Raw genomic sequence first — 24,296 nt, forward strand, 5'->3', positions numbered from 1 at the left:
CTGGTTTCTAATAATTGCCTTGCAGCAGATCAATGCAGACAGTTTTACAGGTATATTTCCTCTTATTGCTATGGAGACAAATCAGTTTCTCCATCCCAGCCTCTCCTCATGCTCCAGACAGCCAAATATTTGACAGGATGAAATATTTCTCTGTTTAATTATCGTGTTTTTTTTATTTGCATTCATTAGGAGAATGGTAGACTAGAGGCTGTGAAATTATCAGGCAAAGAAGGCTTCTAAAAATATTGCTGCTGTAAGCAGGGTCTGAATGAGTTCTCCCCTGGCAGCTAGCGATAAGGCAGGGGAAAACACTTCAGGAGCAGATCATGTTTGCATACATGTGCCTATTCTGCCTACGGGTGCAGCAGATGGAGTTGCTTTGCCAAATTGATCAATTTGGCTGGTTTTGAGTTACAAATCACTCTAGTATTTGAATACAGGGCTAATGAAATGTTTCCCTTATTGTATGAGTGAAGGGCAGCAGAACTGTGCTTAGCATGCCCTGACTGAGGGAGTTACCCTAAACTCAACCTCACTTGCTAAGCAGGGGGTATGGATGCCAAGTAGATAGGAGCATGGGTGGGGATGTTGCCCAAAGAGTCCTAGATGCTGTTTGACCTGCCCCTCTCCAGTGTGTAATGATGGAGCTGATTAGACTCAGTTCAGAGTTTTTGTTGCTGGTTGGTGATTCTTAGAGCTGACATCACTGCTGAGCTAGTCTAGGAGTGAAGACTTGGGCCTTGTGTGGAGACAGTGCACGGAGACTGCACTAGCTCTGAGGTTCCCTGCTACCTGCTGAAATCACCAAGAGCTGGGTTAAGTGGTGGAACCTCAGAACATGATGTTGTGGAAGCAGCAGCGGCTGAGAACAGTGGGCCCATAGTCAGGAGACAGCAGAGGCATTGTTCGATGCTGATGCTCCTGCCCCTCCCCCCATATAAATGCACCTCTGAACTCTGAGTCTTCACTAACCAAGGACAGCCAACTGTGAGTGGAGTGCAGTGGAGGGAGAGGGGAGTGATATTTTAAAGGGACATTGATTTGTTGGACTTTCCCACCACAAGGTGGGAAATGGGACAAAGGACGCTGCTCAACACACAGTGAGGTTGGTTTGCTTATGGTCCTATGCTTTTGAATGTGGTTGTGGTGTTTCCCCATATTAAAGCTTGGTTCCCTTTCCCTTTTATTAAAAGTTCTTTTGTTATACACAGACTCAGTGCTTGCAAGTTTGGGAGGTATTCTCTTAGAAATTTACCACCATCCCAGGGCCCCTCTGAGTGGGGCTAGGGGCTCAAGCCAGTTCTGTTTTGTATTGTTAAAAGGAACCCCTAGATATTGAAATTGGCCCTAGTCCCTGCCAGCTCCACCTGGCAGAAGGGTTACATTTATGAGGCTTGGTATAGTTAAGTGTGTGGGAGTTCCAATTGCTAAGGAGGTTTATAAAGTGATGTCATCATTGTAAATAAATTGAGGATGGATTTTTAGAGAGATGGCTGTTCAAAATGGGCATGGTTTTAAAACTACCTCAACAATGAATATTTAGAGTTATTTGAGGCTGCATATGATCTCATTCTTCCTACAGTGCCACATGGACTCTTTTGTATCACAATAAAAAGGATAGGCGTGAAAAAATGTAGGAAGTGGAAAGCAGTTGCCTCTGCATTTTCTGCCAGCTGAAATCAAATGGTTTGACACACTTGTGAGGGAAGATATATACTGCATACAAGTCTATCTTAGCAGGAATGCCAAATACAGCATCTTTTGAAAGAAAAAGTACTGGAATATGCGGTACCTGGGGATCACATTGCAGAGTGTACATGTCTGTTAGTAAAAACAAGGAGGAGTCCTTGTGGCACCTTAGAGCAAATAAATGTATTAGTCTCTAAGGTGCCACAAGGACTCCTCCTTGTTTTTACTGATACAGACTAACAGGGCTACCACTCTGAAACGTGTCTGTTAGTTACTCCATGGAGCTTATGATTGGTCAGCGAGGCAGGGGTGAGTGACAAATGCTTGTGGGGGCCATAACAAAGTTGTGGGGAAATCTCATTCCAAAGCTGCACAAAGTTATTCTGTGTAAACATTTTCTAGTCAATGGGTTATTCTGTGTGGACCCTGCCCCACCTCATAAAGATAAGAGAATAGGGATGAGTAAAATAGTGCTAGAATATTGTTTTTTGGAAATAAGGCACTTCTGAGAGTAATTTCTTAGCAAGGTTTCATAAAATGTTAACAACTCTAACAAAAAATTCCAAAATCACAATAGGGAGTTGCTTGCCTGAAGTATTGCAGTCACCACAGTGTACACTGGGTTTATATACTGTAAGTATTTCATAGAGGATTGATAATACTATAGATTTGACATAGCATAGTGACTTTTTAAAAATACAAGTCCTGTGAAGCCTGACATTTACCCATTTATTTTAGTCACATCTCCTTACAAAGCTTCTTTTTGGAAATATATGTGTGAATGTAACGGTTATCTTGGGTTTTTACTGTTCCAATTTCCAAGCGCTGCTAGTTGTGAATCACATCAGTTGGAGAATAAGGTTTATCTTTGTAGTTACTAATGTGCTTTTAAATAAAATATTTTTAAAGGAATCTTACTGCAGCACAACACTTTATTTGGCATATAGCAACGCTTGTTGGATATGCCATTTTATTTCATTTAATAAATCTTTAAAGAGCCTTGTTTTAAAACTTCAGCAACAAAACAAGGGTGGCCATCGTACTTCAGAGAAATGTCCATGCTGACGGCTTCAGTGCCATGCTAAAATTTAGCCTCTGATAGCTGCAGCTATCGGTACGTTCCAGATCATGTCAATAGAACTACTGTCATTGTGGGTCAAGGTCAAATGGACCAAAACTGGAACCGCTTATATTTAATCTTCCAAACTTAGAGGGATAAAAATAATAATAAAAAACCCCTACTGCCACTAAAGTTTAATGAAAAAAGGATTAGACTTTCTAAAGTTAGGCAGTCTGTGTGTGGTGTGTTCCCTCCCATCTCTCTTCCCACTCCCTCCCCTCAGTGGCATATTGTCGAATCCTACTGGCTATATTCCTGTGAGTATTCCCATTGTCCTCAGAGTAGACAACATGCAGAACAAAGACAAGCAGGCTTTAACCCAGGCCTGCACAACATGCGGCCTGCGTGGGCTCATTGTGCGGCCCACGGGGGTTGAGTAGATGGGCTCACTGTGCGGCCCTTGGGGGGAGAGGGGTGAGTAGACAAGCGGCGGGTGAGGGAGGGGGGCTGAGTAGGTGAGCGAGCGGGCAGTGGCAGGGAATGAGTAGGTGAGCCGGGAGGGTGGAGGCTGAGGAGGCGAGGGGGCGGGCGGTGGCGGGGGGGGGGTAGGGGAGCCGGGGGGAGGGGGCTGAGGAGGCGAGTGGTGAGTCGGTGGCTGACCTGTTCTACTGATCTGGTCTTGCTCCCATCCCCTCTCCCAGGGCCGGCTCCAGGCACCAGCAAAACAAGCAGGTGCTTGGGGCGGCACATTTCTAGGGGCGGCATTCTGGCGCCGGCCATCATAGGTGCCGACTCCGGGGCATAGGAAAAAAGTGCCCTTGCTGCCCCAGCTCGCCTCCGCCTGCTCCCCTGAGCGCGCTGTCACCGCTCCGCTTCTTCTCCCTCCCTACCAGGCTTGCCGCGCGTGAAACAGCTGTTTCACACAGCAAGGCTGGGAGGGAGGAGAAGCCGAGCGGCGGGGCGCTCGGGGGAGGTGGCGGAGGTGAGCTGGAGTGGGGAGCGGTTCCTCTAACCCCCCCATTACTTCCTGCGCCCCTCCACCCTAGCTCATCTCTGCTCCGCCTGCTCCCCTGAACGCGCTGCTGCTCCACTTCTCCGCCCTTCCTCGCCTGAGAGGGAGGGGGGAGAAGGGAAGCAGGTGGAGTGGAGGTGAGCTAGGGCGGGAGGTCATGGGGGGCCTGCAGGAAGCAATCGGGAGGGAGAAATGCGGCACGCCAGGGGAGGAGGCGGTGCTGGGGATTTGGGGAAGGGGTTCGGAAGGGGTGGAGTTGGGGTGGGGCCGGGGGCAGAGGGCCATGAAAAAGAAAGGGGAGGCGGCAAAAATCCTAGAGCTGGCCCTGCCCTTTCCAAGCGTTGCAGCTGTCCGGAGGTGCCTGCCTTCCACACCTTCCTCATTCACACCTCATTCATTCAACAGGGCAATCGATTACAAAGTGGGGGGATGATCTTATTCTACTTCTAGCAAAAAGACATTTTTCTTTTATCTTAATTATACTACTTTAGGGGCCGCTATAACATATTACTGAGGTTCAATACTGCTGTTTCGGTGGGGCGGCGCTGGGGAAGGAGGGTTTGTTTCCGCGGGGCAGATGGCGTGCGGGGGAGGGGGGGTCGGTGGTGCTGGGGGCATTGTTTCCGTGGGACGGGCGGTGCTGGGGGGGGGTTGTGTTTCGGGGGGGCTGGGTGGTGCCTGGGGGTGTTGGCGGAGCTTGGGGGGTTTCGGCCCTCAGTTGTTTTCTTTGGAGTAATATGGCCCTCGCCGCTTTACGAGTTGTGCAGGCCTGCTTTAACCCATACAGTATTTATTCCCATCTGAGTGCTCTGAGATTTCCTCTTCTAACACCCTGCAAATTGAGATGGAAATAAGCTTTGTGCTAAATTCATAACGCTGAAAGCTTCAGGTAAAATAGGGTTGTTGTGGGTGGTGGTGGTGAGAGGGTTTGCCTTGATTATTTCCTTTTTATCAAGTTGTTTAACATTAAGAATGGCTTAATTAGAAGAAAATTGCCACATGACAACAATAGGGAATTCTAGGTTTAAAAAACAAACAAACCCTGACCACTTGTGAAGCAATACTTTTTTCCCGGTGAATGTAGCCTCAAAACCAGCTGTGCTGTTCCTGACTTCTCAGATTTGCAAATCAGAATACACGTAGCTTTAGAGCCTTTTTTGGTGTTATTTCCAAGGCTTGCTGTTAGGCAGCTATTTAAAGAGCTAGCTAGTAATGCAGCTGTGGCTAATTAAGGGGAAAGAAAAGAAAAGTGAGGAGTTGTTTTAGGACATGTGGGTTGTTACTTGTAGAATCCAGCCTCCAAGGAGTTGATCTTTGCCAAGTTAGGACCCCTGTTCCAAGCAAATACGTTCTCATAAAATGTCCTTTAATTAATTTTTTTTTCAGATTAGGGTAAAATGAGGAAAATAAATACCTGGGACCTAGGTTGAGTGGCATAATATGGCTCTGCATCATGAAAGGAGAACTTGGAAACCTTTGTCCGTTGCTAAGCTCAGGTAACTGTGAGCGCTCATCACAGTGATGGATGGGGGGTGAATTGTCCCCTTAAGAATATTTTCATACTCTTGAGCTAATGTTCCCAAGTTTCACAAATTTGGATTTCCTTATTCCACTTTTGTTAACCAACAACAACACTGGCTGCATTGGAGTTTTTGTATCCAAAACTCACAGTAAAGCAGCAAGAAAAGACCTACCTTTTCTTTTGTTGATTGAATGTTGGCTGCCTTCTTGAACATAGTTGATTTCCAGTATCAAATTAGAAGCTTCACTGAAATTATTTTTAAAAGCCCTTCAAAACCCAACCAACCATGCCCCTCTTCCTGGCAACCTACATACAGAAAACAAAGAAGGAACGCTTCTGTTATTGCTTTAGTATAAAGCCGGGTGCCTAGAAAAGAAATTTTAATTTTATTTTAATTTGGCCATTGTATTGCAAGTGACACTAACAGCCAGCCTTTCATGTAATAAAGGAGAAGCATTTTATTAGAAGTTCTATTTAAGAACGTCGCATACGTATTTCACTTGGCTACACTGCAATGCAACAGCCTATTCGTACAAGCTTGTCGCTTCTATTATTTAGGCATTTGTTTTGGTGTGTTTATAGAGCTCATCACCACAGCCCATTGTTATGAGCTTTTTGTCTGCATAATAACATATTACTCAAATATCCCATCCCTTTTCTGAGATCTACAGGCCAGATGTGGAGATTGTGGGAAATTACAGTATTTTTATGAAAATTGTGACTCAGTTTACCCATTTGCTTTTGTATGGCTACCTACTTGGTTGCAAGAAGCTAGCTTCTTTCCAAAGACACTCTTGCTGGGAGCATGAGAACAAGCATTGAATGGACTGGGTGGGAGTCAAATAGATATGTCTGGGTTGGCATGATTGAAGTATCAAGAGTCACCAAGGCTTGGATAGAGCTACCTTGGAGATGGTCAGGTTCTTGGTCTCCACTATTAACTTCTAATGACTGACGGCCAAGGGAATTTTTTGTAATACGGATGGGTTACCTGTATGACCATAATCCCTCCCCTACCTTGTAGTGCTGCTTGTTGGAATGTAGGAGGAACAGGGTGCACACCGGTTAGTAGGCATGATAGTTGAAATGTTTAGTTGTTACCTGATCCAAAACAACTTCACATGTTAAATGAACCATAAAATAAGCCACCACAGGACAGAGAGCTGTAGCAGAGCTGTACTGCAGTAGATGCCAATACTGGTGCACTAATTGTGGATCTTCTTGCTCCAACCCAAAACCTTTGTGTACTTGGGAACAAGGAGATCCTATGGGGTGCAACTTTGCAGTTCACAGGAGGTGAATGCCCTCTGTGAAGAGTTCCTAAATCTTGTGCCCATTTTTGCACAGCTCAGTGATGCCAGTTCCATTGCTTCACAAGCCTCTTCAGTCATGGAAGGGAGTTGAGTGTGGGAGCAGGATTTGAATGGTAACTGACAGCAAAATTTGACTCAGTCTTTGATTTAACATGTATAAATGTACAGATTTTAAGGCACAAGGTTGCTTACATATTGTCACCTGCAATAGAAACCGAATGAGGGAGGAAAAGGAAAAAGTAAGAGCTGCGGAGTTCACACAAATATGTTCTCTGGTTCAGACCAAGTTACAAAGTTTCCAGGTGGATGTCTCTCCAAATTTCAAGCAATTCAGACTTAAATTATTGCACATTTGTATTTCATAGTCTTATGCTTAAATAACTTTTTTTTAACAAGTGGAAACAAGAATTTTTATACTTTAGCTACATATTCCTCCATAAACAGGGAACCTGTTTGTGTTGTCTGTATGTGATATAATAGTGATTAGGCCTGCGTAAAATAAATGCATGGCTTAGTACTGGTAGAACAACATCCTAGATTCCCTCATCAAGTTTGAACTATAATGATGATAACCACAGCATTTTTTTTTCTTTTTTAACAACTTGACTCAAGTCATTTGTGTGGCTGCCATCCTGAGAGAGTTTATTCACTTCCATGTTTGGAATATCTGAAGTGTCACAGGACTGTCCTATAAATCACTGGCTGTTGAAGATCAAGTATATTGAATGCATGAGTTGTACTTTTTTTTTTTTTTTTTTTTTTGGATTCAGGTGGTTTAGGTCCATTACATGAAAGGAAAATGTCATAGGCACAGCATCAATATACATGTTGATTTAATGAGAGACTTGTGGGTGGGTGAGTGACTGTCATGTTACATAATATCAGACATGAGTCTTGGTTTTGGGAATGAGAAGAAATGTGCTTATCAAAGCATGTCATGTTATTTCAAATTAGCTTTGCTCATATATATTTATATAATAATTTTAGGTTACTTTCAACTGAAAGCTTTTCTCAGCAGACTGAGCATTAGACCAAAGCACCATGAAGTACATTGTTACTACTGTATTTCTATGCCCAACCATACTAATACTGAAGCCTTGTCATGCAAATAGAGAGAATCTTACTATGGAATGCTGAAATTAATAAAACCCAATTAAAGAAAATATATATTAGCCATTGATCGTCTATGAATCTTCCGACTGCATGAATTTGGAGGCTGTATGTGGTTTAAAAAAAAATCATCCCTAGCTTAAGAGCAAAATGGAAAATTCCAGAATGAGTGTCTTATTCTTTCTGATCTGTGTTAATCTTCCATTTTTCAGGTTGCTGGAGGCACTAAGTGCACATCTCAAGCCAGGATACGGACCTATTACAATATCAGTGCTTGGCAACCTTTACTTAGCTTTGTAATTTTATGAATTAGTCAGTCAGTGACCAAACTGTTTGTTATCATAATCAGTTTGAATATTTAGTTCTCTTCCTTCTGAAAGCTGATTGTGAGGGGTGAGCTGCAGAGTTATACTTTAGCGATGCTATTAGCTAGGCCTGTTTCTGGGGGGAGTTTTTTTGCTTAATGTTTGCACGCAGGGAAAGGTTCATGACAGATTTGACATTCGTTTCTGTCATGTCATTAAAGGCTGTTTTCAGTTTGATCTGTGGGGAATCTGGTCCACAACTCCCATTATATTAATTAATTTTTAGCAAAAAGACATGATGCAACGTACATTCAGGCAATTACTGCCACCCGTGGCTAGTGATGTGTGACTACCCCAGCAATGCACAACTTAGAATGCTCTTTGGTGTCAGGAAATGGTATATCTGAACAAGGAAAACTCAGACTTGTGCATTTACTGCATGTTACTGACAAAGATAATGATGTTACTGGCAGCCAATCAGAATGATAGCTTGCTTTGTGGCACTTAACAGGCCTTCTGAAAAACATTGATATGATAGCTGCAGCCCCCATGTCTGACACTCTTCTTGGCCAGTGGGACCCTGCTACCAGTGCCCCCAGTTGCTTAAATACATTTCCCCCAAAGTCCACCTAGCTGGAGGAGCTCTGCTCGCTAGATAAACTATCAGGAAAGCAAGGCGTACAGACTTAGCAAAGGAATTTCTTAACCATAGACACTTGAAAGTACTAGAGAGTTACAGATCTTTGGAAAAGAAACAGTCCTTGAATCCAATCTGTCTTGTCTGATCTCACCCCTTTTGTGGGTCCTGGGGTTGGTCACTGTCCTCAGGCTAAGCAGCACTTCCTCTCCTTAACCTGGTCTATTTGCCAGCCACCATAACATGCAATTTGGCCCCCACCTCAGAGAAGTAGCCATCTTTTTAAAAGTCTCCCTCTCCCCTTCTGGTCCATGTGGCTCAGGCTGAGGAACTGCAGTTCCTTCCTTGTTAATTGTTCTTGCAGATAGTCTCAACTACTAGCCCATCAGATCTGATGGCTCTTTGTTTAGCCCCATGGTAGGTATCCCACCAATAGCAGGAGCACAAAGAATAGACTGACCTTCTCAGGATGAGACAAGCTTTCAACACCACCTGGGTACCATACTCCAACAAGGAGGTCACAATGAAGGTTATAATCACAAAATGGCATTCACAAACCAAAATGGAGTTCACAATTTGACAGGCATGCCCCCAGCCTGTCACAGAAAGCATCTGTGTTCAGCTGACTAGTTAGTTTTGGTTAATGAAGGGCTAAACTTCACTTGCCTGTCTACATCTGATGACCTCCCGTTCACTCTTGCTGTACCTAGATTACCTCACCAAGACATGCAGTGCTTATTTTTTTATTTTCTTGGCCTCCTCTGCTTCTTCACTGTGCTTATCCGTTTCACTGGGAATGCTGAGTAACATGGCACAGCCAAAGAATTTTGGGGCCTTTGCATGGACATTGGGGAACCCCAGACCAGAGTAGCACTGTGACCCTGTGTGCCAGGTCACAAATATCACTCACTCAAAACTGGCCCATCTGTACCCCGCCCCCATCATGATGGGGAGGCAGTGGGCTAAACCTGAGTGAGTGGTGCTGTGCTGTGACCATTTTTTCTGATGTTCAGCTCCCCCTTGCCCGCTGCCCCAAGATTGGGGTGGTGGTGGTGATGTGCAAGTTCACAGAGTGCATATGAGTGAATCCAGGTCTGCTGACTGAAGAGTTTTTCCCCTTTCTTTCTAATCTCATGGGATTTATATGAGGGGTAAAGTGGAGGATATAAGAATAGCCATACTGAGTCAGACTAATGTTCCACCTAGCCCAGTAACCTGTCTTCCAACAGTAGCCAGTGCCAGGTGCTTCAGAGGGAATGAACAGAACAGGTAATCATCAAGTGATGATGGGGGGGAGGGATAGCTCAGTGGTTTGAGCATTGGCCTGCTAAACCCAGGGTTGTGAGTTCAATCCTTGAGGGGGCCACTTAGGGATCTGGGGCAAAAATCAGTACTTGGTCCTGCTTGTGAAGGCAGGGAGCTGGACTTGATGACCTTTTCAAGATCCCTTCCAGTTCTAGGAGATAGGATATCTCCATTAATTTTATTTTTTTTATTTTTATTTTTAAGTGATCCCTCCCTTTTCATCCACTCCCAGCTTCTGGCAGTCAGAGGCTAGGGACACCCAGAGCACGGGGTTGCATCCATGAGCATGTTGGCTAATGCCCGTTGATGCATTTCTCTCTTGGAGGCTAGTACTTTGGTGTCATGTTTTATAAAATATCTTGTTTCTTAATTCATGTAATAGCTGTACTTTATTTTTCATAGTATTTGTATCTCTGGATTTAAGATTTCCCTGTGGATTGTCTCTTAATCCCAATAAAATCACTGATTTTAAATATTATTTTTTCTCCTAAATAAATCCTCTGGCAGCTCCTCAATGAAATGGCAGTGTCTTTTAATAATGAGAGCTACTGTCAGGCTTCCGGTCTCATGGCACTTTGTTAGAATATGCATATAGTGCATGAGAATGATGTGCTGGTGGACTTTCGTCAATTCTTAGACCACTTCATAACTGATAAGTTTGTTTTTGGATCTCTGATTCAGCCATGATATTTGTAGTTCAGATTTTTGGAGGAGGAGTCAATTTTCATGTATATTCAGACTCATAAAGCACAGACCTGAAAGTACATTGTCATGATTGAGCAGAGTGTGTGAATTATCTGTCTGTGACCTGATATACCACACATAACACCTGGTCTGTCTATAATTAGTAGGACCAAATGATTTTTCTTTACAAATTCTTAAACAGACTCTCTGTGGAGAGTTTCTTTCCTCTGAAGTTTTGTTTTTTTCTGATCTCTGTTTATATAGCCATTTTGGGTACATGGGTCAAATCTTAATTTACCAAAAGTCAGTTTGCATTGGTGATATTTGTATCTTGCTTGTAATAATGAGAATGTAAATTAAATCTTAGAAAGAAGTCTTGCATGTCTTGCATGCCTCTTGGCTGCAGGTAAAGAATTCAATAGCTTGTAGGAATGCTAATTAATGCTAATAATAACTTCACTGACCTGCCTTGGCACTGAAATGCCTAAAAGAAATTGCTCTGGTCCTTGAAGGACTGAGATTTTGTTTCTTTGAATGTGTTTGGGAAAGCTCATGCTGTCATAGTTCTGTGTGTGTGTGTGTGTGTGTGTGTGTGTGTGTGTGTGTGTGTGAGAGTGAGAGAGAGAGAGAGAGAGAGAGATGCGGTAGAGAAGGGCAAACAGATCTGTCAAATATATTTCACTGTAGGGTACTACTTACAGAGGCTGATATTCTGAGTTAAATCACCTTGTTAAAACTGGCAATATTGGAAAGAAAACTGGAATAGGAGTTGGATCATTCATTCATAGTTAAACATTTTCTCTTCAATACTTAGAATTCATTTGCGTAAGTATGCACAAAGGGGTTTGAGGGAAATCTAGGCTTTTATTTGGGCAAGTGTCCAGAGAGCTCAGAGGTAGAGGTTTTTATTTTAACTGGCAGACTAGATTGCTGACTATGGAGAAAATAATCATATTAGCTCTAGTTTTTCAAGGGGGAGTGTGCCCTAAACCACCTTAATGTAAATATTATTAGCACCAGACAGAAATCTCCCCCCCGCTTAAACTTTTCACAAGCCATCAGCAGAGTGACAGAACTGTCTCCTTCTGCTTTTTTTTTTCCTCGCTGATGAAATGATTAGAAATCAATCCATGAAATTAGAGGAGAAAGATGCCCTTTAAATTCTAAAGGAGCCAGGAACTGCAAATAAAATCACTATAGTCACTACTAAGGAAACAAAGGCCAAATTCTGCTCGGGTGCAGCAGTCAGTCAAAAAGTAGTCACAGAAGTTGATAGAGATATTCCCAGTTTTTATTATTGGGTAGCTAAGATCAGAATCTGGCCACTGCAGTCTTTAGGTTTTTATCTAATAGGGAATAAGTAGTAATAGCAGAATTTACTGGGGCTGAAAGTTGGGGCTTATTTCTACTTCTGTCAGATTTGAGGATATCTACAGAATGGAATCTTGTATACAAATGTGATTAGAGAAGTGCTAAAACAGGAACCTACACTTAAGCTTGAAAGTCATGCTTAACTATGGACTTAAAGTGCTGAGCACCCACCTGCTCCCACTGGAATGTGGCTAGAAAAAATAAAACAAAAATCAAGCAGACTAGACCTCGTATTTCTCCAGAGCTAAATGGATCTAGAATGTCAACTCTTCTGTTCTAAATATAGAACCTGTGACTTTTCTATTGGGTTCTAAATTTGGCAAAAAGCATCTCTCCACTTGCCCTTGAGCTGTATTAGTGTGGTGGGGTTGTGAGCAGCAGGACAAAAATGTTTACACTTGATTGCTTACAGTTAAGTGCTTTAACTGAAGCTTTTTTAGGGCCCTACTTATGGATGGAGGTGACAGACTGTAGGCACGCAAGCTTGAAAATTTTGGTTTACAGGCACCCTTCATAGAATCATCGGACTGGAAGGGACCTCGTGAGGTCATGTATTCTAGTCCCCTGCAGTCATGGCAGGACTAAGTATTAACTATTAGATGCTCTAGTACAGCGCACAAACTACTGTGGATATTGGAATCTCCTATTGGGTCAGAGCCAGCGCCTGTTAATTCAATGGATAACATGCCATTGATTTAAATGGAAGCTGGCATGGATCCTTATTAAGAGAGTTTATTGCCAAAATAAGTACTTCACACCAGCATAAAAGGATATTCCAGACACAACCTTCTTTCTGGAAAGTTTTGGAGTCCTTTGGCTACTTCCTGAGTACAACATTTTTTTTTTTAATTGTATTTAAAAAAATGAATTCAGGTAGTAAGGGACTAAATTGAGTTACTCAGGCCTTGCCTACACTAAAGAGAAAATTTGATCTAAGTTACGCAATTTGAGTTACATGAATAGCGTAACTCAAATCAATGTAGCTTAGAGATACTTACCGCGGGGTCCACACTATGCGATGTCGACAGGAGACACTCTCCGATCGACTCCCCTTACTCTTCTTGATCAGGTGGAGAACAGAAGTCGAAGGGAGAGCAATCGGCGGTCGATTTAGCAGGTCTTCACTAGACCCGCTAAATTGATCGCCGCAGCGTCGATCTTCTGGTAAGTGTAGACAAGCCCTAATAGTGGGTTATGGAGCACACACCATAGAAAACCTTACTTACTAAAAACCTGAGACTCATTTGTTTAGCTTGCCCTGGACTCAGTCCAGGATGGTTAAGAAGAGATCAGAAACAATTACCTGATTTGGAGAGCACTGACTGCTAATCTGATGCATATGTTCTGTGGAGTGTCCGTTTATGCATATTTAGGTATTTTAGTCTCTGAGCTGATAAGGTGTCAGTCTCTGATGTTTCAGCATTTTTTTCCCTTTTTTTTTTTTTTTTGGACTAGAATTATTATATTCAGGGTAACAGAAAACCAGATGAGAATGTTAAGTTTAGCCAGTTTAACCTCTAAAATGTTTGTCCTTCATAAACGGAAAGCAGCTCAGAACTTAAACATTTGAGGTTGGCTCATGAGAACTCACCTGCTCACAGATATTCAGAGAACATTTCATTTAAATGAGAAGCTGAAGGTGTTCTGAGAATATACAGACACTTCTTTTATGGAAGTCTAGAGCTAGCACATTCTTATTTTACTTAAAATATTTTATTTTACAAACAGACTGCTGTATATATAAATTGAACTTGAAAGATGCAATATAGTATAGAATCATAAAAATAACAAGCAAAAAAGATTCAAGAGCAAGTCACATGGAGTCCTGAAACTGCAGAGACAGGGTACAGGGAATTCCTGCTAGCTGTTCCATAAGGAGGGAGAAGCATGTCACAAAACCTCCATTCCCTTTCTTCTGGCTTCTCTGGCCATACTTGTATTTAGTTCCCTCCATCCCATGCATAAAGGAGTTCAAAGGGAGGGGTCTATGGAGAAACTAATTTAACTTTCTGCTACTTTTAAATGTTAGATGTCAAGAACTCAATTCTACACATTCGAGTGCCCTCCATAACCATTGAAGTATGAAGTGTAGTAATCAGCCCCTTCCATTTCTGCTTAGTCCAGGCTGGGATTTGGGGAAATAGTGACAATAAGCAGCACAGGTTCTACTTAGTTTGGAAGATAGAGACAACCACATTGCATCTGTGTCCAGCGGCTTCACTTAAGAATCTCCTTTATAGTTGTTACAACCAAGTTATGCTTTTTTTTTTTTTTTTTATTTCTGTGAAGGGTACTACCATATCTATGGGTGTTGAGGTACACCGTTCCTCACAACATTGACTCCATAGTGTGGGGGGTCATGTTTCTTATTGCAACAGGAAATGGTCCTGTTGCAATAAATTTAAGGAGAGGTTTATGTCACCCTTCTTGAAAGGGTATATCATACCTATATGCTTCTGTGCACTAGGAGGTATTCTGAAAGCCTCCCTGTGCTCCGCTTAGCTTAGGGTGACCAGATGTCCCAATTTTGTAGGGACGGTTCTGATATTCAGGGCTTTTCCTTATATAGGTGCCTATTACCACCCTCTGCCACATCCTGATTTTTTTTCAAACTTGCTGTCCAATCACCCTAAGGTAGATCCACTAGTCCACCAGTGCGGAGTTATGGCCAAGTGCTAGAATTTAGCTCACAGAGAGCAAAACTTCTTTCATTCAGTAAACTCTGTACGCTCCGTATCCTTGACTGAATTTGAAATGTCCTTATTTGTGAGCATTGTACAGTGCACATGGGGTTTCATTTCTTTCTTGTTGACCTTGTCTTGCCCAAGTGAACAACATGTACAGGTCAACTGTAGACTGTTTGGAACACTATTTTTGTAAAGATAACCCTAAAATCTAGGGCTCAAATTCTGCCTTTGAGTAGTACCTTTCTGCACAAGTAGTCCTATGAGTTTCAGTTGGACTACTTTATTTAAAAAGTACTACTACTCAGTACCAGTAAAGATGGCAAAACTGCACCCTTAGTAACTAAAGGAAGCACAAAAGTTCAATACCACACACGTGTGCACATCTTACATTACATACTTTTTAAAAACCTCATCAGTCGCCTAGGGTTTCCCATGCAGCACCTCTTGTTAATTCCTCAGCTGTGACTTTGATCTCATTTGCTAAGAAAATTCCAATCTATTATTTTCCTTACAAAAAAACTGTTCTCTGTTAAAAGAACAAGCTTGAATAATGATGTAAATTTCAATTTCTATTGCCCAGTAAGCAGAAGGTAAGCATGATGGAATTGGAGCACAATAAATTACTGGGTGATGAGCCAGCTGGCTCTCAGTGCAGTATTCCACTGCAGTTGCTCCCCAGTTGCTGGTATGTATATTGGCGCTTAAGACTTGTGAGACTGATAATCTAGCTCCCTTCTCTATTTTAGGTCTAGATGGCCATTTTACAACCTTCCTACAACCTCATGGCTGCACCATCCCCAGGAGCAGACCAGAGAATGAATTGGTTGGGTTACAATTCCTCCCTTGTGCTTGGGTGGCAGGTACTTTATCCTTTTCACAGACCAGTTTACTGCTCCCACTACACCTTTTCATCTATTTGGGGGGTGAGGTGGGTTGAGCCAAAGTCAAACCTCATCAGCGAAGCAGCACCATCTTCCCCTCTGCAGCTGGTGTTACAATCTAAGCCGCTTAAACAGAGGAGACCTTACTCCCCTGCATGGCTGAGTAAAGGCTGTGACAATTTAACTCTCAGTGGTGAGCCTCTGTTCTGGGTCCAGATAAGCTACTGCTAGCCAGCTCTCTTAATTGTATGCACTTGTGAAACTGGGATTCATAGCTATGGAACTCTGTTATAGGTTAGACATACACATTTGAATAGGAACTGTCTGATTTAGCCAAGATTAGTCTTTGCTATATTTCACTTGCCTGAAAAAGGTTTGGTAACCACTTCCCCTGGTGAACTTCCAGGGGAGAGCACTTGGGTTGGAGTCTAGGACTAGTCATTTTTAAATGGGTATTAAATCGCCAGGGCCGACTCCAGGCACCAGCTTCTCAAGCAGGTGCTTGGGGCGGCCGCTTGGGAGAGGGGCGGCAGGTCCAGGTATTCGGCGGCAATTCGGCGGACGGTCCCTCACTCCGGATCGGAGTGAAGGACCTCCCGCCGAATTGCCGCCACAGATTTTTGGTTTTGGCTGCTTGGGGCGGCCAAAACCCTGGAGCCGGCCCTGAAATCGCTCCTAAGAACTTTGGTTGAATAAACATGGAAAGGCCCTTTGATTCTTGCATAATACAATTTAGCAAAGATACATAGTTTACAAATCAAGTATCTGAGATAAGCTGGAGGTTAAGCTTCCCTCAAGATGTCTTACAAACATCAGTTAGTTCATATTTGTATTTATTTCCCCATATCTGTAATAAACAATATATCACTACAGAGGTTGTAATCAGTGGTGTGAAATGCAGTACTTCTCAAGCATTCCCCCAAATAACAGTAACAATCCTAGACACAGTCCATTTTTAAATGGTTTAAAGATATTTCATCAGTACAAAGTAAGCTCTGGAGTGGAAATATTGCTGATATAACACACAATATTTTATGTATTTGATATGTAATGAATACAGAAACTCCCTGAGGGTTCGAGAGCTATTGCCCTAGGTTAAAATTTAGTTACATAAAAATTAAAACTACCAGCTGCTTCTAATCCCCAAATCAGAAAATCGCGAACTAGAGATGAGATCAAACCAAAACAATACCCACTTGACCCTCTAATACCACACCTTACCATGGTGTGTGTCCTGTAAAATATAAACATTAGTGTATCTATAGAGAAACATTTTTAAGTTTCCAGGCAAATAGGATTTGTTCCTGAACAGTGTCTGAAGTTTAAGTAATTGCTAACATTTATTAACGTGGACATCCTGGTAAATCAGAATTCATCTGGACTGTTTTTTATAGCCAGCATTTATTGTAAGTGATTGAAGAGGACAAGTTTACATTTGACTGGGCTCCTAATTGAGTGGTCTTTGGAAATGAGGAGTTATGAACACAGAGTTAAACATTAATTGATGTCCTCCAACATGCCTCATGACCCCTCATTACCCAATGGTAGAGCAGTGACACTTGAAATAGGGAATAAATCACTCATGGCACGCTACAGAACATTTGACCCTGAAATAAGAGAACTATGGGTAAATGATTTAATATACAGATGTATGAAAATGACCAATCTAATCTCAGCTTTGTTTTTATATATTTGCTTAGCAAAGAACGTGTGGGATAACATGCCATGGAAGCAGAGCCTTGTCGAGTCTGTCTACTCCAAAGCTACAATGACTGGAAATAGGAGTTTGCTGCCTTGGAGCCTTATTCTGACACCATTACTCCCATTGTATAATACCTTACTCTGTGAGTGGTCCCAGTAACTTCAGCTGCAGCGTAAGGTAGTATGCCATGGGAGTAAGAGTGGGAGAATCAAATTCTTGAATAGTAGTAAGTCATAGGACTGCTCTAGTGCAAATCCAAATTTGGATTTGCAATATGTGGTGCAAGGTGGCTTAATTTGTTACAGAGAGCTGTATGTATGAATAGCGTCTCCATTCATAATCAGTTTCAATTGGGTTCCTCTTTGTCACATCCTTTTTGGTATTTACTGTATGTTGCACTTGGTGTAGTTGTATCTGAATCTGGAGGCCAATTAGAAAAGTAAAATCTATTTTGTATTACTGGTAAAATACTAATTCAACTGAATGTAATTGAACCTGCACAAGCAACTTGAACTGTGTGTGTGTGTGTGTGTGTGTGTGTGTGTGTGTGTGTGTGTGTGTGCGTGCATGCATGGGCACGTGCTGTCAGGTTGCAATACATCCAACTGCCAAGACCGTGAAGCATGTCATCCTACATGCATTGCTTTACCAGAATAAACTTTCATTGGCTGATTATAATGTGAGGTCATGAGACTGTTGCTAGGTGCTTATGAAGGAAATTAGTCTTCTACAAGTTAACACTTTCAGGGAAGTTATAGCACATGAACGGGTAAGAACTGGAGCAACTTTTATGAAATCAGAGTAATTAACAAGTAAGAGTTCATAACTGTGTAAACTGCCTTTGTTTTTCACAAATGCATTGTTGAGTAAACCATTTTAGAGGGAAATTCTTCAGTAAATTGTTTTTAAAGGAGAACAGTGTAAGGTTTGTTTTCCACATCTATCTGAAGAGGATCATAATTCATTTTGGCCCATTGCCAAAGTAATGAATTTTATCACCCAGGCTTGGCATGTGCAGATAGATGGCCCCTTTTGTCTCTCTTGCCAGTTATTGCTCATTCTGCTAGGAAATCTTATGCATGCTGCTTGGAAGTGGCTGCTGGCCCATCCAAATACTGCCACGTGCTCTGACTACATATGAAGCCTGACTTAGCTTCAGCAAACCATTCTTAGCTGTAGCTAATACGTAGGAAAAGAGGTCACTACACTAAGGCTACTCTGCTGAGCAATATAAAGTTGAAAACCGCATTATTAATGTAGTTAATGAAACCCCACTATTAACCTTGAAACTTCAAGTAGATTCAGCATAGCTCTCATATGACAAAATATGCCAGATAAGCCAGTGGTAAACAACAACAAGCATTGGAGAAAATAATTAATAATAAATGTATCTATTGACATTTCCCATTAAAATGATATCACCTCTTCTACTCTGAAAGGAATGAAGAAAACCACAAACCATTAACAACATTTCTGCAGTGCTGTGTAGATGCACTATTGCATTATCAAGAAAATGTACTTTGTTCCAGTTTTTTTAGTGTGATATAAGTGATCGCTACTGTGTGAATAGTAGCAGGAAAAGGAAAGTAATGCACAAGTCAAGTGAATACCTATTATGTTTTCTTCTTCTGGTGAATGTAAGCCCCTCATTAAGATGTTCAGTCATTTGCATTAGAAGAAAACATTGAAGCTGGTTTGATGCATGGCTAGTTCTTTGTTCTAGACCCTAGTATTGGGTATTTCCATGAACAAAAGAAAAGGGTCTTTAATTAATTGGACTGAAGTTATATTTTGGATTTAGATGGGAAAGATTGATGTCTGCAGTTTCACTTTTGCGGTTAGCCAGATCTTGAAAATCTTCAATGAAACCCTCAAAGAAGGAGTAACTTTTTAGGAGATAGAACTCTTAATTCCGAAGGATGTTGCTGCTGTTTGTCTATACAGTATTTCTAATGAAATGCAGCCACCGATAGTGTAGAGAGCAGCAGCCAGCAAATGTATAGCATGTTCTCCAACAATGGGGGGGCTGGGGAATTTTGGCAAAGGACACAAGGAATGTAATGGGATCTGGATCTTCAACATCCAAGCAGAGACCAGTCAGACCAATTCTTGGACCAAAATTTTCAAATGTGGGTACTTAGTTTAACTCCTAAATCCATATTTAGATGTTCTAAATTAAAGAGCTTGACTGTTCTGAGGCAACAGTGACCCACAAATCCCACTGAAGTAAATGACATCTGCTAGTGTCTTCCCATCCTAAATACCCTCACACAATAAACTAGCCGGTGCTTAATTTCCCTGCTTTGAAAGGGTGAGGGGCCAAGTCTAACCTAACTACAAATTCAAATCCAGTTGAAAGGAGTGTCATTCTATGTATTTCAAACCTGAAACTTAGACTACTTAACACACTTTGATTTTTTTTTTTTAATCCTTAAGAAGTAGAATGGTTATTACTTGAAATAATTCCATTGAGGTCAAGAATTATAGTGGTATAAAACTGATGTGAGACAAGAATCTGACTCTGGTATGCAAGGCTGCTGCAACCAGATTTTAACCTTTGTAACTAAGCTCTGCAGACCATTCTAGCCATGTTCTGTGCAGATGAGAACACAGCAGATTTTCTTTAAAAAAAAAAAAAAAAATTTCTTAGCTTTACCTATTCTTGTTTCTTAAATCAACAGTATCTCATTTAAAAAAGACACTAAGGTGGATGTGCCTGCTAACGCTGATGGGACACATGCTTAACGTCCTTCTTGGAAGCCTAGGTAGGTTTTAAGCTAGGGAAGCAAAGAGCAAACAAGTGGAGTCCATTGACATAATTGTGCCTAGATTACAAAAAGGAATGCTATGAAAGGTGCCAGAGATGGTAAGGGAGGGAGAGTAGGCACTGGCATCAAGTGAGTCTTCTGACCTTAGGAGGAACTGGGGTACAGTAACCTGCTGTCATGTTTTTGATGAATGACCTTAACTTTTAACACACAAGGTTTTGAATGGAGATGGCTAAAGCTTACATTACAAACCCCAAACAAATCTCCATCTGAGTTCTATTAAAAATTTGAAACTCAGTGTAGGCCTGTCAGTGTTTTGCTAAGAGTTGTCAGCCTTTCAAGTACCTGTGGACCCAGCTGTGTGTGAATCTGGAACAGATTATAGTTTTGAGTGAAACTAGTTTTGACTGAGGTTTTTCTTCAAGTTTTGGTCGTGTCAGACCTGAAACACAAAGTGAAACTTGGGGTGCAGAACCCCCTTGCCCCCAAATTGAAATCACTGTGCAAGTGATGTGTATAGTATCCTCTGATGGGAAATAGTTAATAGAATTGTTACATCATAAAACCTTACACAGCTACCAACAAAGGACATACTTCTACTGCAGATGTGCAACTCTACATCTCACCTCAGTCTAGGGATGATACTATATTATCCCCTCCAGATTTAAAGTATTGGAAATAACCTTAGATAAGAAGGAAAACTGCTACTTAGTATGTATGGTTTACAAGGTTGAATATGAAATTAACTTTGACAAAGTAGAGAGGTTTAGTACTAGAGTTTTGTGGTTGTCATATTTCAGTAATCAAAGGGATACTCTGACATAAAGTGGCACAATACCATGGAAAATGGGGGTGCAACAACTTAATGATTCTACGCACAACTCCTCCGGCACAAGATTTCAAAGATATACTCCTTTCACTCCAATGACACTACACCCATAAATAAATTAATGAAGCAATTTGTAAAATTTCTGGAGACCTTTTCCCCTGTTTTAGAAAATATTCTTTCCCAGAGCAGATTCCACTATTGGTTCAAGAGAGTTTTCAAACAAATACATTTTTTAACATAACTGTCAACAAACATGTTAGAGGTCAGATTAACTTGCAGCTACATTCTTTGAGAATGGTTTCCTCTCATTTAAAAACAGCTACATTTTCTTAGAAATGTCATTTTAATGGCCATGCATTTGATTAAGAGAACATAATGTTCAAAAAAGCATGTTGAGTCCCAAAGATTCAGTATTTCAATCTTTATAGCACAAACTTGGAAACAAAAATCATGATTAATAGTTACATTAGCCAGTATATTACCTTTCTTCTTCCCTCCATGTGTATTTGCTTGAGTAAAGATGAAGAAAAGCAACAAAAGTGAGAGAAATCGAAAACTTCTCATTTCTTCTCTTTCCACACGAACACTGAGGCTTTCACTACTAATTTTCTGCTGCCAAAGAGACATAGAAGATTATCAATACTTTGGAAGAAATGGTTACCCATTAATCGTTAACCTTTAACCTTTAAGTGTTCTGTTCACTGTTCCAATATTTTCCTTTTGTGCCTCACTCTAATGTGAACTGAATTTACTTTCATCCAAATACGTTTTCATTTTATGTTGCTTTTGGCAGAAAATAAATTTAGAGCTGGATCCCTACCTTATTCGGCAATGCTCAGTTTTGAACAGATCACAATGAGGGTGAATATTCTGTTCTGAAACGCAGCTGAAGGTCGTGGGTAGTTAGCTCAAAGTTGGTTGGCTCAGTCTGAACATATTGCAAAATGACTAAAGAAAAAGAAGACTAATCTAAATAGTTCACAAACCTAGAGACATCTAAGTTGGGGTTTGTGTGTGTAGAGGGGACCCGGTAGGGTGGTCGTGGTGGGGAATTAATGTGATATGCTGAAATGCCTCATTTAATAAACAGTTTTGCTAACTTCAGTGTTATATTAGATAACTGCTCTTGTACAAGAAGAAAATGTTTTTTAGTTTAAAGTAAGCAGACAGATTTTTATTTTGTGTGAGAAATTCATTAATAAAGCACAATTAACTGACATTTCCCTCCGCTAATAACAATAACAATAACTGCAGTAAGTGTAGGGGTGACTTCAAAGAAAAGTCATTGTTTCTATAGTACATTGTATACTGAAAATCAGAGCAGGTGGTTAATAATTGTGATGTGTACGAATTTCGCTATAAAGGTGTGTACAGTATTTGTGCTGTGACAGAGTGAAGAGGCCTTGTCAAGTAGGCTGGGAGCACTGCTTATTTCTGCCCTGGTCATGTGTGAGGTGTAGTGCTAGGGGCCCAGTCAGGCACTTGGAGGGAATGTAGCAAGCTATTTTTTTTTATTACAGGCTGTTTTGAGGTGATAGAGTTCCTCCTAGGGACAGATTCTGACACCCTTTCTCTAGTAGAGTAGTGCCTTATATTAAATGCAATCCCACAAAGTTCACTGGAACTACTTTTGGGATAAGGCACTACTTTGTTGTAACAAACTCACTCCAAAACGCAAAGATTACTACCTCAAGGAGGAGTAGCCATGTTAGTCTGTATCAGCAAAAACAACGAGGAGCCCTTGTGGCACCTTAGAGACTAACAAATTTATTTGGGCATAAGCTTTCGTGATCTAGAACCCACTTCATCAGATGCATGACCTGAATAAAGACTGGGAGTGGTTGGGTCATTACAAAACTTAAACCTAATTTCCCCAATACTAATTTCTTCCTACTGTTACTCACACCTTCTCTGAAATGGGCCACTCTCATTACCACTTCAAAAGTTATTTTTCTTCCCTTGGTATCCTGCTGTCAATTGAATTGTCCTGTTAGACTGACCTCAGACTTCGTAAGGCAAATCACATCTTTTCATGTATTTATACCTGCTCCTGCATTTTCCACTCCATGCATCTGATGAAGTGGGTTCTAGCCCACGAAGGCTTATGCCCAAAAAAATTTGTTAGTCCCTAAGGTGCCACAAGGACTCCTCGTTGTTTTTACCTCAAGGAAGAAAGCTTGCTGACTACAGGAGTGTTTTAACCAGCTGATCCAGTGCACCACTTTACATATAGCTTGACTTCCTGGTTCCTGTCATCCTAGTTTAACTAAAATTTTGAGCATTTCTATTATAAACTTCAAAAGGTCACTGAAGATCACTTTGTTTTTCTGAAATATTAGTAGATCTCTACAAAATTTGTTAAGAAAAAATAAAGCTTTTAAGCTAGGCTCCTACAATATTAGGGAAGTGGGGGGTTCAGCTGTCTGCCTGTAGACTTCTTGGAAATTGAGCAGACAAGGACAAAGGGTTGCTTAGCCCCAAGGAGATTCCCTGGAGACATGAATACAGCCCCCAACTGTCCTGGATTTCCTGGAGACCGTCCAAGAGCAGCCACAGCTGGGGGAATCCCAATTAGTCCCCCTCCAATGAATCTGAGGTGAGGAAGAGGCACAGGACCTCAGTAGATCTTAGGGGAGCCACCGGATTTGAAGGCAGGTCCTCTGCTTGGGCCAAGGCAATTAAACACTGTTGGGTTGATCTCTGAGTGGAGCCTGATGCGGCTTTCCTAAAAAATCCCCTCACATGAGATTTATGGAGTGGGTGATGATCTGGATGTTGCAGGTGAGCCTGCCCAATGCCATTGGATTAATCTTTACCCCACTGTGTAGATACCTGTGTTTCAGTCCTCATCTTGGTATCTCACCACCTGTGCTGGCAGGTGTTGGGAATGGAGTTTTGTGAACCAAATTCTCCCTTTACAGAACTTCAAATGAACTTTTTTCACTTGGCACTTCATGGGAGTTCGTAGACCCTTGAGGCTTATTTTTGAGTTTCCCATTCAAGCAAAACAAAAAGTCCTCACAGCAAAGCACAAATATAACTGTATAAATTCAGTTTTTTCCACCCAAAATCACAATTCAGTCAGATGTGTTCAAATCTCTCTCCAAGTTCACTAACAGGTCTGGGAGCTGTGGTAACTCTTATGTGAAAGCCATCCTGAGTTCCACGGGCACACTGAAATCCCAAACTGGCTACTTTTAATCAGTTCTTTCCTTTTGTTATGAAAGCTTCACACAGCGCTAGTTGGGAGGACTACTTAGGTGGTCAGGACATTGGCTAACTGATGTCACCTGGAAATTACAGCTGAACAAAAATATGGATCTTCAAAAAACCAAGACAACTTCAGAAGTTCCTCCCACCTGAGGGGGAAAAAAAATGTAATGAGCATTTGCTCCTGAATCTCAACTGGAAAAATGAACAG

The 24,296-nt window shown here is 41.5% G+C and overlaps 1 protein-coding gene across 2 annotated transcripts in view; it reads right to left on the bottom strand.

Moving 5' to 3' along the window:
* Nucleotides 1-21,798, bottom strand: part of LIPC (lipase C, hepatic type) — an 80,150-nt gene extending 58,352 nt beyond the window's left edge. The window contains exons 1-2 of one of the 2 annotated variants that reach the window (XM_034783397.1): nucleotides 21,696-21,798; nucleotides 21,358-21,487 (exon numbers count right to left, since the gene is read on the bottom strand). In XM_034783397.1, the coding sequence (XP_034639288.1) occupies nucleotides 21,358-21,439 (82 nt within the window). In that variant the 5' untranslated portion in view covers nucleotides 21,440-21,487; nucleotides 21,696-21,798. The remainder of the gene's footprint in view (nucleotides 1-21,357; nucleotides 21,488-21,695) is intronic. The other variant, XM_034783398.1, reaches the window with a different exon arrangement.
* Between the last annotated feature and the right edge of the window lie 2,498 nt (nucleotides 21,799-24,296).

This window comes from Trachemys scripta, chromosome 10, assembly GCF_013100865.1.
Source record: "Trachemys scripta elegans isolate TJP31775 chromosome 10, CAS_Tse_1.0, whole genome shotgun sequence".
NCBI lineage: Eukaryota > Metazoa > Chordata > Testudines > Emydidae > Trachemys > Trachemys scripta.